General features: G+C 45.1%; 1 protein-coding gene across 3 annotated transcripts in view; it reads left to right on the top strand.

Annotated features, from left to right (window-relative positions):
• The window catches only part of HTT (huntingtin), a 94,555-nt gene that overhangs the window by 17,419 nt on the left and 61,223 nt on the right, over positions 1 to 15,913 (top strand). For all 3 annotated transcript variants that reach the window (XM_087724874.1, XM_087724875.1, XM_087724876.1), the window contains 13 exons: positions 931 to 1,046; positions 1,306 to 1,417; positions 1,655 to 1,786; positions 3,677 to 3,835; positions 3,923 to 4,011; positions 4,372 to 4,511; positions 5,394 to 5,457; positions 6,894 to 6,994; positions 7,847 to 7,993; positions 10,356 to 10,476; positions 11,469 to 11,545; positions 13,409 to 13,560; positions 14,751 to 14,956. In XM_087724874.1, coding sequence (XP_087581000.1) covers positions 931 to 1,046; positions 1,306 to 1,417; positions 1,655 to 1,786; positions 3,677 to 3,835; positions 3,923 to 4,011; positions 4,372 to 4,511; positions 5,394 to 5,457; positions 6,894 to 6,994; positions 7,847 to 7,993; positions 10,356 to 10,476; positions 11,469 to 11,545; positions 13,409 to 13,560; positions 14,751 to 14,956 — 1,616 coding nt within the window. The remainder of the gene's footprint in view (positions 1 to 930; positions 1,047 to 1,305; positions 1,418 to 1,654; positions 1,787 to 3,676; positions 3,836 to 3,922; positions 4,012 to 4,371; positions 4,512 to 5,393; positions 5,458 to 6,893; positions 6,995 to 7,846; positions 7,994 to 10,355; positions 10,477 to 11,468; positions 11,546 to 13,408; positions 13,561 to 14,750; positions 14,957 to 15,913) is intronic.

Here is a 15,913-nt window from a genome sequence, read left to right on the forward strand (position 1 = left end):
TTATGACCCCGACAGAGCCCTAGATTTCTGTTGTTCAGTGAGGCATTTCCTAAGCAGGTTTTGTCCCATTTTACAACCTCCCTTGCCACTGTTGTTAATCGAATCGTTGCGGTTGTTAAGTTATTCACTCCGTTGTTCCTTGAATTTGGCTTTCCCCGTTGACTTGGCTCGTCGTTAAAAGAGGAGGGGGTCATGTGACCCCGAGATATTGCAATTGTCATAAATATGAATCATTGGCCAAGCCTCTGAATTTTGATCACACGACTATGAGGATGCTGCAACGGTCGTAAGTGTGGAACTTTCAACGGTCGCTAAGCGAACTCTCGTAAGTCGAGGACTAGCTGTCGCGTTAATTGAATTATAACCCATTCTGTTAAAATTATTACATGGAAAAAGAAAACGTGTATGTTATATATTATGTTGTTCTGTCCCCCCTTCTCCGCTCGTTAACAGACGACAGGCAGACAAACGTAAAAGGAACTCACTTTATCAGTTCTCGTCTCAGACTGGCTGCGAGCCCAAAAATAAACATAAATCAAGTCTCTGACAAGAAGATAACAGAATACCAAACAAAACTCTTACAAAACAATTCACTTCTCCGTCTCCTTGAATCAGGGTTACAGAAAGCAAATCACTTCTCCAAGTGTCTCTCACAAACAAACCATGACCGATGAATGATGAACGAATGAATGAACGTTGACTCCTGCAACCAGGGCGTGGCACCATCCGTCCTTTTATCACCAAAAGACGCCACTGAGCCCCAGCGGCATTGTTAATCTTGCATCCCGAAAAGACTCACAGGAGATGTCTGCTGAGTCACAACACTATGTTATATTAATTATGTTTTTGTGTTATATTTATTATGTTGTTATAACATCATCCTCATCATTTATTATTGTTGTTATTATTTATTTTTTTATTATTTTAAAGAGCTTCAGCAATCCCATTTAGCAAAAAGTGTGAGCCACAGGAGGGAGCCTTCCAACAGCAGCATGGAGAAGTTTGGGCCTAAGGAAGAAACTGAACTGGCTGACCATGGAATTAAGGTCAGTCTGAGAGGGGAGGAGGCACGAGGGCCTGGGGTTTCTCCAGCGCCCCCCAGTTGGGCAGAAGGGAGACCCTCTTACGGGGAGGAAAGAGGCTCTGAATCACAACTCCCAAATTTTCAGGGTTGGGAGACCCACAATTTCTGATAAGTATCTTGCCCTGCGTCTTAACAGCGACCCTCTTTGGTTGACTGGTGTGTTTGAATAGCAATTGAAATATAATTGGATTTTTATTTTATTTATTTTTTCCTGACGACAGCTCTCCAGAATGAAAGGTGACATCGGGGGCTATAATGACGGAAGTGCTGCGCCCTTAGTCCACTGCGTTCGCCTCCTCTCGGCCTCCTTCCTGCTCACCGGAGAGAAAGGGGGTGAGTCTAGACATTGGGGGCGTGGGGTTTCCCCGCAGAGAAAAGAATGAACCCGTTATAACACCTTTCCACCCAGGCCAATTAAGAGTTTAAAAGGAATAAAATACTTCTAAAGCCCTCTGTGCGAAAAGCAGTCCTCTTTTTTTCCCCCCCGTGCCGTTGTAACTTTGAGCGGTCGCTAAACGGACTCGTGTAAGTCGAGGACTAGCTGTGCTGACCCAGCCTCCTCTCTTCTAGCTCTGGTGCCGGATAAAGATGTCAGGGTGAGCGTGAAAGCCTTGGCCATCAGCTGTGTGGGGGCAGCCATGGCCCTTTACCCGGAAGCTTTCTTCAGCAAACTCTACACGGAGAGCAACAAAGAGGAAAGAGGTAGGTGTTATGTGGACTCCATTAAAAAAAACCCACCTTTATTTTTACCTTGGTTTAAAACCGGTGTTCTGACCCAGACAAACCCGCTGAATCCAATCGATGATTCCTTTTGTGAGGAGCGCCGGCAGCCCCGGCAAAAAGTGTCTCTCTCAGGCTAACAACATCCGTCCGGCCAGAAGACGAATAGTTGTCTGCCACATCTATTCATCTCCGTCCCCGGCCTTTTATCCCCAGAGTTAGGAGGGGGGCTTTCCTAGTAGCGGTGGCTCTTCCGTCCCGAGGACCGGCCCATAGATTTCCCCTGCTCTCTCTCCTCTCCTCTGCCACATCTATTTATCTCTGCCCCCTGCCTTTGATCCCCAGAGTTAGGAGGGGGGGTTTCACAAGCAGCAGTGGCTCTTCCGTCCCGAGGACCGGCCCATAGATTTCCACCGCTCTCCTCTCCTCTGCCACATCTATTCATCTCCACCCCCTGCCTTTTATCCCCAGAGTTAGGAGGGGGGCTTTGCTAGCAGCGGTGGCTCTTCCGTCCTGAGGACCGGCCCATAGATTTCCCCTGCTCTCTCTCCTCTCCTCTGCCACATCTATTTATCTCTGCCCCCTGCCTTTGATCCCCAGAGTTAGGAGGGGGGGTTTCACAAGCAGCAGTGGCTCTTCCGTCCCGAGGACCGGCCCATAGATTTCCACCGCTCTCCTCTCCTCTGCCACATCTATTCATCTCCGTCCCCTGCCTTTTATCCCCAGAGTTAGGAGGGGGGCTTTGCTAGCAGCAGTGGCTCTTCCGTCCTGAGGACCGGCCCATAGATTTCCCCTGCTCTCTCTCCTCTCCTCTGCCACATCTATTTATCTCTGCCCCCTGCCTTTGATCCCCAGAGTTAGGAGGGGGGGTCTTCGCTACAAGCGGTGGCTCTTCCGTCCCGAGGACCGGCCCATAGATTTCCACCGCTCTCCTCTCCTCTGCCCCATCTATTCATCTCCGTCCCCGGCCTTTTATCCCCAGAGTTAGGAGGGGGCCTTTGCTAGCAGCGGTGGCTCTTCCGTCCCGAGGACCGGCCCATAGATTTCCACTGCTCTCCTCTCCTCTGCCACATCTATTCATCTCCGCCCCCTGCCTTTCATCCCCAGAGCTAGGGTGGGGTCTTCGCTAGCAGCGGTGGCTCTTCTGTCCCAAGGACCGGCCCATAGATTTCCACTGCTCTCCTCTCCTCTGCCACATCTAGTCATCTCCGCCCCCTGCCTTTGATCCCCAGAGCTAGGGTGGGGTCTTCGCTAGCAGCGGTGGCTCTTCTGTCCCGAAGACTGGCCCATAGATTTCCAGCGCTCTCCTCTCCTCTGCCTTCTGCGCAAAGTCAACCGGGAAGCAAGATTCACTTAACAAGCAGGTTATTAATTTAACAACTGCAGTGATTTCGCTCAACTAATGTGGTGACAGAAGTCCTAAAATAATTAAATAATAATTAAATAATTTTAATTTTAAAAAAAAGTCATACTCACTGCCTTCGAGACTATTAGGTTTGGGTGGGGCAAAGTTTGGAAGTTGTAGGTGCTTCATCACCTTTTAGGAAGACAGTGGACAGCCATGCATGTGAAATGGCATAGGGTTGAGCTTGAGTAAGGGGTTGGACTAGAAGATCTCTTTCCTTGCTTTCCTTCCTTCCTCCCTTCTCCATCCCTCCCTCCTCCATCACTGGAGGCTTTCAAGAAGAGACTGGACCGTCCTCTGTCGACAATGGTGTAGGGTCTCCTGCTTGGGCAGGGGGCTGGACCAGATGACCTACAAAGGCCCCTTCCGACTCTGTTAAATCCATAATCTGATTCCTGACCTAGTTCGTAATTTGCACCCGTGGGTGGATTATTTCTACATTGATCTACCCTGATTTCTTTTTCTAGAGGAGCAGACCGTGAAGGACATTGTGAATTACATCGACCATGGAGACCCCCAGATCAGAGGAACGACGGCCATTTTATGCGGAACCATCATTTATTCCATCCTCGTCCAGTCTTGCTTCAGTGTGGAGAGCTGGCTGGAAAACATAAAGGCATCCACAGGTAACCGTGGGAGAGGGAAGAGTTGGATTTTGCGCCCGAAAGTGTTCCGATGAAGGGTGCATGACCTCTGCTCTCCTCTCCCTCCAGGGACGCTGGTGGAGTGCGTCTCCTTGCTGCAAAAGAGCCTACAAGACGAGTCTTCGGTCACTTGCAAACTGGCCTGCATAGCTGTGAGGGTAAGGAAATACTTTTAAAACCTCTTCCTCAAGGCCCACCAAGTGTCTTGTGAGGGTCTATGGCAATTCGCCACGGCCAATGTACCACCTCAAAGGAGAGTCGTGCGGTGGCCTAGAGGTGGGTCTCTCATCTCATAATCAGGAGGTTGTGAGTTCTTGTCAGATGCTACCTCATTTAATAATCAGGAAAGAAACCACTCAACTCCATTTGCTTGAGATTAAGTGTACTTTTACTAATTACAAACGAATAGTAGCGAAGCAAAGCTGAATCTGGTTAATTAGGCGCGAAAGCAAAGAATGTTGATTAAACCCCCGAGTTACTAAGTATTGATGAAAGCAATGAAACCTTTCTGTTTCCAGCACTGCATCATGAGCCTGTGCGGCAGCAGCCACAGTTCCTTGGGGTTGCAATTGCTGGTTGACCTCCTTCTCCTGAGGAACAGCTCCTACTGGCTGGTTAGGACGGAGCTTCTGGAAACGGTGGCGGAAATAGATTTTCGGTAAGCAGCTGTAAATTCCTTCCCCCCCACCCCCGATAAATTATATTCTCTTTTACCATCTAACGTTATGCTTAGAGAGTGGTGCGGTGGCCTAGAGGTGGCGCTGTCACCTCACAATTAGGAGGCTGTGAGTTCGATCCTGGGTAGAGGTGGATATTTCTGTCTCTCTGGGCACAATGAGAATATACCATATTTTTTCGGAGTATAAGACGCACCCCCACCCCCCAAAAAAGAGGATGAAAATCTGAGTGCGTCTTATACATTGAATACAGCGTTTTTGGCTTACCGAACCACCCCCCCCCCTTTGCAAAAATGCAGAGGGTTTGGGAGGCTTGCAAAGTGCTTCTGGGGGCTGGGGAGGGCAAAAAATGGGCCGTTTTTTTTCATTTTTGCCCCCCCAACCCCTAGGAACACTCTAAAGGCCTCCCAAACCCTCTGCATGCCCCCCTTTTTTTGCAAAAAAATGACCTTTTTTTGCGAAAAACGGGTCATTTTTTGATCGTTTTGGGGGGGTCCAAGCCCCTTGGAGCATTCTATAAGCCTCCCAAAGCTGTGCATGCCCTTTTATTGTGTGGAAAAAACAAGGCGTGCAGAGGGCTTGGGAGGCCTGCAGAGTGCAAAACCTTTTTTTAAAAAATTTACCTCTTCAAAATCATGGTGTCTTATACTGCGGTGCGTCTTATAGTCCGAAAAATACGGTATCTACTGAATAAAACTCCACATTGGCGTCAGGAAGGGCATCCGGCCATTAAAACGCTCTGCTAGCTCCATTCAGTTGCCGTGACTCCTCCCCGCAAGGGATTATGAGTTCGTTAAAAAGACGATGGTGATCTAACGTTATCCTTAACCGTAACAGTGCCTTTATCTCCTTTTGCTGCTAAGGCTAATCCAGTTTTTGGAAGAGAGGGACAGCAACCAGCATAGAGGGGCTCGTCATTACACCGGGGTGAGTAACTAATCAGGTTGAGGTGGCGCCAACGTGGGTAGGGGTTTGTATGCTTGGTTTCACGGCTGCTCAGAATGACAGAAAAATAGTTATTAGTGCATCCAAAGAGAGCTTCTCTTCCAGCTTGTTCTCCTTCGTGTAAAGTTTATCGGAGAGTTGGTGTGGTGGAACGCAGTCTGGATTCCCGGGAGGGAGAGGCTGCACTCTGTGTTGTGGCCCACCAGTCTCCAGAATAGTTAGCAGCTGAGTCAGAGAGTGAGGAGGTTGGGGAGGAGCATGGGCCAGTCCTGGGGGCTGGGGAAGGCTCGGAGGAGGGCTCTGTGTCGGAGGCAGAGAGGGGGCCAGGGCCCTATGCCAGTTATCAGCTGCCTTCAGAGTCAGACATCAGTGGGGCAGAGGAACAGCTGGAGCCTGTTCCCAGTATGCACATGCGCAGAGCTATCAGGAGAAGGGAACATTTAAGGAACAAGGGCCAACTCGGGAGTAAAGCCACAGGTGGATGGTGAATGGCCCCTCCCAGAAGAAATAAAAGAGGAGCGAAAGGGGAGTGGAGTTTGCAGGAGACCATTAGTTCCCTTAATTGGTTCATAACTCTCGGAGGCTCCTTGCCAAGTTCTGCAGATCTCGGCCTGGCAGCTCTCCAAGCCAGATAAGGTCTGTGACTGTAAATCCTCCCTTGAAAGACTTTTCTGGATGTGAATGAGCAGAATTCACAGTCAATAAAATAGTTTTTTGTCGGGACCAGGAGTTTGCTTCATGCTCTTGGGAAACCTCGGTCAGAACATTCCAGAGGAACAAGAGACAATTCAGTTCAGATAGTTTGCGTCAGAGAAAGAGGGTGAAGGCAGATCCTCCCTGATCGTTTCCAGAAGATAGGTAGTCCCAGACTTTACGACCAGAGTTGAGGCCAACATTTCGAGACATCTGTTAAGTGAACTTTCCCCATTTCACGACCTTTCTTGCCACGGTTGTTAAGTGAATCACTGCAGTGGATAAGTTAGTAGCACAGTTGTTAAGTGAATCTGGCTTCCCCCATTGACTGCTTGTCAGAAGGGGATCACATGACCCCGGGACGCTGCAACGGTCATAAGTGTGAAAAAAGTGAACCTAAATCACTTTTTTCAGGGCAGCTGTAACTTTGTACGGTCACTGAGTGAACTGTTGTAAGTCGAGGACTACCTGTGTGCGTTGAATGTTTTAAGTAAGTCTACTTTGGCGAGATTTCTGCCTGTGGGTGGGGAAGAACAAAGAAAACTACATGGAAGACTCTCACAAATTCGTTCTTGGATTTTAGCATCCTTTTAAGATAGAACCCAACAACGGACTTCTGTCTTACTTAATGTGTCGTTATTTTGAGAATTATACGTGGGGTCTATAAGCCCCTTAAAAACAGCTTTTCTTGATCGGTCTCTGCGCTCCTCTTTTCCCTCCCACAGCTGTTAAAACTTCAGGATCGGGTTCTGAAGGAAGTGGTCATTTCTCTCCTGGGTGACGAAGACCCCAGGGTCAGGCGTGTAGCCGCGGCTGCTTTAATAAGGTATTCGTTCAGTGAACCTTAATTTTTCTGCTCTTGCCCCACTTTGTCTGTGCTTATGTTTTTTCACAGAAAGGTAGCCTATAGTGTAAATCTGTCTTAATCATATTTATGACTTTCTCTCCAAAATCCAGACAGTTCTAACTGTTGCATCATAAATTGCCAATTTACATTGTCAAATGCTTTCTGTGCCTTTATAAAAATCAGCATCATTTGTTTTCCTGGGTGAATTTCATAATATTCCAGTGTATCTAGGATAAACCTTACTTTTTTTTTTACAAATAATTTAAAAAAATATACTGTAAATCTGATAGCCATAGCAATAGCAGTTAGACTTATATACCACTTCATAGGGCTTCCAGCCCTCTCTAAGCGGTTTACAGAGTCAGCATATTGTCCCCAACAACAATCTGGGTCCTCATTTCACCCACCTCGGAAGGATGGAAGGCTGAGTCAACCCTGAGCCGGTGAGATTTGAACCGCCGAACTGCAGATAGCAGTCAGCTGAAGTGGCCTGCAGTACTGCACCCTAACCACTGCGCCACCTCGGCTCTGCATAATTGGAATTACACTTTGGGAATAATAATTGTCAACAGGCAGGGGTTTAATATGGAACATGTATCATGGAAAAACCGCAGAGGTATTCCAAAATACATCTTAAAAGAGTTCCCAAAAGTAGAAAGTTTATATTCTCATATGCGGGAAGGGTTTGGGGTGTTCCTGTAGGCAAAAAGCTGGATATTGAATGGTAAGAATGAAAGTGGTTGCTTATCACCATAAAAAGGAGGGTGTCCCTGTTTTTTTTCTTAGTGAAAAAGGGGGGCCCTCCTCGTTCCTCTCCCTTGTTTCTCACAGGCTGATCCCAAAGCTGTTCTACAGTTGTGACGCAGGGCAGGCCGATCCGGTCGTAGCGCTGGCCAAGGAGCAAAGCAGCGTCTACCTGAAGCTCCTGATGCACGAAACCCCGCCGGCTTCCCAGTTTGCAGTGAGCACCATCACGAGGTAGAGCCGCGCTTAGCGGGGAATAATAAACCTCTCATTCCGGGAATGAGAGAAGCAGCCGAGAACTAAGGAGGAATTTCCTGACCATTAGAACAATTAACCAGTGGAACAATTTGCCTCCAGAGGATGTGAATGCTCCAACACAAGATGTGTTTAAGATGATGTTGGATATCCATTTGTCTGAAGTGGTGTAGGGTTTCCTGCCTAGGCAGGGGGTTGGACTAGAGGACCTCCAAAGTCCCTTCCAACTCTGTTCTTTTCCATTCCATTCCCTTTCCCCTCTTTCTTTTCCTTTCCCTTCACTTATATCCCATTTCTCCTCTCCTCTCTCTCCTCTTTCTTATCCTTTCCCCCTCCCCTTTTTCCTTTCCGCCTTCCTTTTTCCACTCCTCTCTCTCCTTTCTTTTCCCCTTTCTCCTCTCCCTTTTCCTCTTTCTTTTCCTTTCCTTTCCCCCTCCCCTCCCCTTTTCCCTTTCCCCCTTCCTTTTTCCACTCCTCTCTCTCCTTTCTTTTCTCCTTTCTCCTCTGCCCTTTCCTCTTTCTTTTCCTTTCCCCTCCACTTTCCCCTTTCCTTTCTCCTCTCCTCTCCTCCCCCCCCAACCCCCTGGAACACACTACAGGCCTCCCAAACCCTCTGCATGCCCCTCCCTTTATTGCAAAAAAACAACCCATTTTTGCGAAAAACGGGTCATTTTTTTATTGTTTTTTTTGGGGGAGGGCTAGGAGCACTCTATAAGCCTCCCAAAGCTGTGCATGCTCTCCTCTCCTCTCTCCCTTTTTTTTTTTTTCATTCGCGAGGAGAACCTGATATTTTACTCGCCTCTTTCTTTTGCCTAAGGATAAACCTGTCGCCGAGTTTAAGTTGCATTCTTAAAACGGCTGGAGTTTTAACAGCTGAACAATTCGGCAAATTAGGTTCCCGGCTGCAAACGGAGCGAGACCTTGGAGTCCCAGTGGACGATCCCTCAAACACAAGCCAGCCGTGTGCGGCGGCAGCCCAAAAAGCCAACACAATCCTCGGTTGTATAAACAGAGGCGTAGAATCAAAATCGGGTGAAGTGCCGTTTTATAAAGCCCTATAGTAAGGCCACATCTGGAACATTGCATCCGGTTTTGGCCACTACATTAGAGAGAAGATGTTGAGACTTTGGGGGAAAGTGCAGAGAAGTGAGACTAAGATGATAAGGGGGCCGGAGGCTAAACTTACGAAGAACGGTTGCAGGAACACGGTATGACCGTTCCAGAGAAAAGAAGGACCAGGGGGGACATGATAGCAGTCTTCCAGCGTGACCCGTCAAAACCGCGCTCGACTAAGCCGCGCCTGACTAAACCGTGTCGCTGACGTCATCAACAGGGCGACAACAGCCAGCGCGGAGAAAGAAGGGCGCTTTAAATAGCGCTTTGAAAGCAAGCCGATTCAACTTAAGGTAAGGGTTAGGTTTAGGGTTAGGTTTAGGGTTAGGGTTAGGTTAAGGGTTAGGTTTAGGGTTAGGTTTAGGGTTAGGTTAAGGGTTAGGTTTAGGGTTAGGTTTAGGGTTAGGTTAAGGGTTAGGTTTAGGATTAGGTTTAGGGTTAGGTTTAGGGTTAGGTTAAGGGTTAGGTTTAGGGTTAGGTTAAGGATTAGGTTTAGGGTTAGGTTAAGGATTAGGTTTAGGGTTAGGTTTAGGGTTAGGTTAAGGGTTAGGGTTAGGTTTAGGATTAGGTTTAGGATTAGGTTTAGGGTTATGTTAAGGGTTAGGTTTAGGATTAGGTTTAGGGGGGTTAGGTTTAGGTTTAGGGGTTAATTTTAGGCTTAGGGTTTACAGCGTGGTTCTGTCTCCGCGCTGTTGTCGCCCTGTTGATGACGTCAGCGACGTGGTTTAGTCGGGCGCGGTTTAATCGAGCGCGGTTTTGTGGTGGAACCGTCTTCCAGTATTTGAGGGGCTGCCACATAGAAGAGGGGGGTCAACTTCTCCAAAGCAACTGAAGGTAAGACAAGAAAGGATGACGGGAAATAAGTCAGAGAGAAGCAACGTGGAATTAAGAAGAAACTTCCTAACAGTGAGGACAATTCACCAGTGGGACAGAAGTTGCCTTCCAAAGTTGTCGGGGTTCCATCACTGGACCTTTTTAAGAAGAGGCTGGACTGTCGTTTGTCTGAGATGGTATAAGGTCTCCTGCTTGAGCAGGGGGTTGGACTAGAAGACCTCCAAGGTCCCTTCAGCTCTATTCTGGATTGAACGGAGCACCTCTTGGGGGTAGAATAAAATCTCCAGTGGAAGTGATGTAACCATCAGTTAAATGTGCTTTTCTTCCTCCTTAACCAGGAATTTATTGAAGTTTGGTAAGAAATGTTTAATGAGGGGCATTCATGTTGTTTTAGAACCTACAGAGGATACAATCTTTTGCCCAGCCCAGCCGACGTGACGGTGGAGAAAAACCTTTCCAGGGTGATCTCGGCCGTGTCTCATGCCTTGACCACCTCACCCTCCAGATCTCTGACTGTGAGTTTCGATTGGGGGGGGGTCCGTGAGGTCAGTACAGGTTGTCCCCGACCTACGACAGCTCGTTTAGCGACCATTTGGAGTAACGGCGTCCCTGAGGAAGGCGACTCATGGGCGCTTTTCAGCCTCCCCCTGGTCACGTGATCAAAATTCAGCCGCTTGCTTTTTGCAAAAACGGGCCCGTTTTCCCCCTCCCCAAAAAAGTGCATGGATAGCCTTTACGAGGCTTATAGAGTGCTCCTGGGGGCTGGGGGGGGGGGCACAAACGTACAAAATATAGCCCATATTTTGCTCATTTTTGCCCTCCCCAGCTCCCAGGAGCACTCTGGAAGCCTCCTAAAGGCTATGCACGCCCATTTTTGCAAAGGGGGCGGGGTTTCTGGAGGACAAAAATGCTGTATTTAGTGTATCAGACGCTCCCAGATTTTCACCCTCTTTTTTGAGGGAAAAAGGTGTGTCTTGTGCTCCGAAAAATATGGTATGTACATACATACATACATACATACATACATACATACATACATACATACATACATATACATACTGTATTTTTCGGAGCATAAGTCACACACACACACACACACACACACACACACACACACACACACACACACACATATATATATATATATATATATATAGAGAGAGAGAGAGAGAGAGAGAGAGAGAGAGTTATTTATTAGCACAAATACAACATAGATAGATAGATAGATAGATAGATAGATAGATAGATAGATAGATAGATAGATGATAGATAGATAGATAGATAGATAGATAGATAGATAGATAGATAGATAGATAGATAGATAGATATAGATAAAGGTGTGTCTTATGCTCCGAAAAATACGGTATGTATATATATACCCTATTTTTCGGAGCATAAGACACACCATATATATAACCAGTAGTGGAAAGTTTGAGTAGTTTGGAGAACCAGTAAATACCACCACCATTATAATATTTTTCCTTCCTGGGTTTTTTTTCTCCCCCAGTTTGGCTGCTGCGAAGCATTGTGTCTTTTGTCCTCAGCGTTTCCGGTGTGCACCTGGAATGTGGGATGGCACTGTGGGTAAGTTGCAACTCATTTGCTTTCGCGTACTGGAAAGGGAATCCAGAGCAGGGGGGTCCCCAACTGTGGCAACTAGAAGAGTTGCAGACGTCAACTCCCGTGCTGGCTGGGTAATCCTGGAGCTGATCTGTAAAACATGTATGGCTTGTTGCTTTTGGTCCCTTACCACAGTTAGCAATAGCGCTTAGACTTATATACCGCTTCACAATCCTCTCTAGGTGGTTTACAAAGTCGTTCCCAACAATCTGGGTTTCTCATTTTCCTGAGCTTAGAAGGATGGAAGGCTGAGTCAACCTTGAGCCAGTCAGGATCGAACTACTGGCAGTCGGCAGAGTTAGCCTGCAGTATTGCATTCTAACCACTGGGAAGGAGGGGAGGGAGGGAAGGATGGATGGACTAGCAGTAGCACTTAGACTTATATACCACTTCATAGTGCTTTTGCAGCCTTCCCTAAATGGTTCACAGATTCAGCCTCTTGCCCCCAACAATCCAGGTCCTCCTTTTACCCACCTCAAAAGGATGGAAGGCTGAGTCAAACTTGAGCCTCTCAGGATCGAACTGCTGGCAGTGGGCAGAGTTAACCTGCAATAGTTCAGTCTAACCACTGGGAGAGAAGGAAGGAAGGAAGGAAGGAAGGACTAGCAATAGCACTTAGACTTATATACCACTTTACAGCCCTCTCTAAGCGGTTTACAGTCAGCCTCTGGCCCCCAACAATCTGGCTCCTCATTTTACCCACCTTGGAAGGACAGAAGGCTGAGTCAACCTTGAGCCTGGTCAGATTCGAAGTGCCAAATTGCAGGCAGGAGAATAGCAATAGCAATAGCAGTTAGACTTATCTACCGCTTCATAGGGCTTTCAGCCCTCTCTAAGCGGTTTACAGAGTCAGCATATTTCCACCAACAACAATCCGGGTCCTCATTTTACCCACCTCGGAAGGATGGAAGGCTGAGTCAACCTTGAGCCGGTGAGATTTGAACCGCTGAACTGCAGATAACAGTCAGCTGAAGTGGCCTGCAGTACTGCACTCTAACCACTGTGCTACCTCTGCCCACTCCAATGAATTATTCTGTCCCCTGAGGGTGATGTGTCCCATAAGAACAATTTTGGGGGGGAAGCCACGCAGGTCCTTGCAGAGTCCTTGCAAAACCTCACACAATCAGGATAGCAGGTCACACCCTTCTTGTGGGATGAATGTTAGTCGTCCCAAATAAACAACAAACTAAACTCTACTAGGTGTTTTGTTTTTTTCCAAGAGGCTACTAGATGTTCTGTTTTTTCTTCTCGCCCAGAAAGCTTCTTCAGCTCCAACTGAATGGTGAGGAGACGGAAGGATTAACACTCCTTGCATCTACAGCTGGTCATTTGCATCCTTTGAGAGAGTCCTTGAGGCTACTTGGAGACTTATTTGTGTCCTCGGGGGTCACCCAAGTGGTGTGAAGGGGCGTGGAGCCTCCTTGGAACGGCTGAAAGGACTTTGTGTGGTAGACTGGAGATAGATGATGTCATATCCCCCCCCCCTCTGTCGAGCGAGGGATGTTCAGTTTTGACATGGATGGCTTCTTTGATGACACAGATAAGCCTCCAAGTGGCCTCAACGACCCTCTCAAAGGATGCAAATGACCAGCTGTCTGCAAGGAGTATCAATCCCTTCCCTTCCCCAACATCCGGTCAGAACTGAAGAAGCTTCTTGGATGAGAAGCAAAACACCTTCGAGGAAAAATAAAGAAGGTCCAGTTGCCTCTTGAAAAAAAAATGACCTTTGGGACAACGCTGACCTGGAAGATCTAGAGAGCATTTGCTCTGCGCCATCGTTGATTTAACCCCCACGATGGAAGCTGATGATTTCAAATTGAATTCCAGTTTTTCTAACTCGGGAGGCGTGGAAGAGATTCAGGAGAAGAGCGCCATTGGGATGGTTGGCCTGCTGCTCTCCCTCCTCTCCTCCGCTTCGTTCCCTCTGGATCTCTCCGCCCACCAAGACGCCTTGATCCTGGCTGGGAATTTGCTGGCAGGTGAGAAAAATATTTAATTTTCACTCGCAGGTTTTAAATAACCGAGGAACCCCCCACCTCCTCCTCCTCCTTCTCGTTCTTCTCATAATAACTTTTTCGTAATAAAAACTATTGTTTTATAACCATACAAACTCAACTTTTAAGTTTTACATAATAATAAAATCTTATTTTATAATCATAGAAACTCAACTTTTTAGTTTTACATAATAATAAAAACTATTATTTTATAATCGTATAAACTCAACTGTTTTACATAATAATAAAAACTATTATTTTATAATCATACAAATTCAACTTTTTAGTTTTATGTAATAATAAAAAACTATTATTTTATAATCATTCAAACTCAACTTTTTACTTTACATAATAATAAAAACTATTATTTTATAATCATACAAACTCAACGTTTCACTTTTATGTAATAATAAAAACTATTATTTTATAATCCTATAAACTCAACTTTTCACTTTTACATAATAATAAAAACTATTATTTTATAATCCTATAAACTCAACTTTTCACTTTTACATAATAATAAAAACTATTATTTTATAGTCATACAAATTCAACTTTTTAGTTTTATGTAATAATAAAAAACTATTATTTTATAATCATTCAAACTCAACGTTTTACTTTACATAATAATAAAAACTTATTTTATAATCCTATAAACTCAACTGTTTTACATAATAATAAAAACTATTATTTTATAATCATACAAGCTCAACTTTTTAGTTTTACATAATAATAAAAACTATTATAATCATAGAAACTCAACTTTTTACTTCTACATAATAATAAAAACTATTATTTTATAATCGTATAAACTCAACTGTTTCACGTAATAATAAAAACTATTATTTTATAATCCTATAAACTCAACTTTTCACACTTACATAATAATAAAAACTATTATTTTATAATCCTATAAACTCAACTGTTTTACATGATAATAAAAACTGTTATTTTATAATCATACAAACTCAACTTTTTTACTTTTACATCATAATATAAACTGAAAGGCTATAGGGTTTCCTGCCTAAGCAGGGGGTTGGACTAGAAGACCTCCCGGGCCCCTTCCAACTCTTTGTTATTCTGTTCTATAACAAGAAATCTACCTAATCATCGGTTAAAAAAAAACCGAATCAAAGTTAGTTATTTGGATTTTTAAGTGCCTGTCATGCTTTCAGCCACTGCCTCCAAATCTTTGCAAAACCCCTGGACGCACAGCGAGGACGAAGCCAGTATTCCAGCTGCTAAGCAAGAGGACTCGTGGGCCTCCCTCTCAGACCGGACGCTCGCTCTGTTGGTCGATCACCTGTTTTCCCACTTGCTGAAGATCGTGAATATTTGTTCCCACATATTGGATGATGTCGTTCCTGGCCCGACACTAAAGGTACGCTTCTTGTCTGTCAGTGACATTGCTGGCTCGTTTTTAGCTAAGGGGAGCGTAAGACTTTGTTGCACAGGTAGCCCTCGACTTAAAAGAGTTTATTTAATGACTGTTCAAAGTGGCAGTCGAATATTCTTTATTGCCCAAGCGTGATTGGACACAAATGGAATTAGAACTTAGAAGAGAATAGAATAGGGGATAGAATGGAACGGAATAGAACAGAATTAGAAATTAGAATAGAATATAAATATGAATAGAATAGAATTATGAAACTTGGAACAATTGGTACAAATGGCTGCAAAACAAGAATAAAATTAATTAAGCCAAAAAACTAATATATATATATATATATATGTGTGTGTGTGTGTGTGTGTGTGTGTGTGTTTATTTGTGCTGATAAATAAATAAAGGGAGACTAGTATAGATCTATTTCAAGCTATTTAGCTCTCATCAGCTAGCCATACCCTTACTGGTATTTGAACCTGGGCTATATTGCACACTAGGCAATATACACTATTGCATACTAGGCATACTATATACATACATACATACATACATACATACATACATACATACATACATACATACATACAAATGGCTGCAAAACAAGAATAAAATTAATTAAGCCAAAAAACTAATATATATATATTAGATTTTTTACAACCCCCGGTATGCCCAAATATGGGAGGAAGATCACTACTTCCATTCTCTGTCCTTCGGCTCGTCACAAGAGACCATCCAGGCAGAAACCCAATATTTTTACTGTTGCCTTTTTGTTACATTTGGTTGTATTTGTGCTGATAAATAAATAAAGGGAGACTAGTATAGATCTATTTCAAGCTATTTAGCTCTCATCAGCTAGCCATACCCTTACTGGGATTTGAACCTGGGCTTATATTACATACTAGATCTATTTCAAGCTATTTAGCTCTCATCAGCTAGCCATACCCTTACTGGAAT

This window comes from Thamnophis sirtalis, unplaced genomic scaffold (genome assembly GCF_051295495.1).
Source record: "Thamnophis sirtalis isolate CommonGarterSnake01/CBP01778 unplaced genomic scaffold, rThaSir2_p1.2 scaffold_10, whole genome shotgun sequence".
NCBI lineage: Eukaryota > Metazoa > Chordata > Lepidosauria > Squamata > Natricidae > Thamnophis > Thamnophis sirtalis.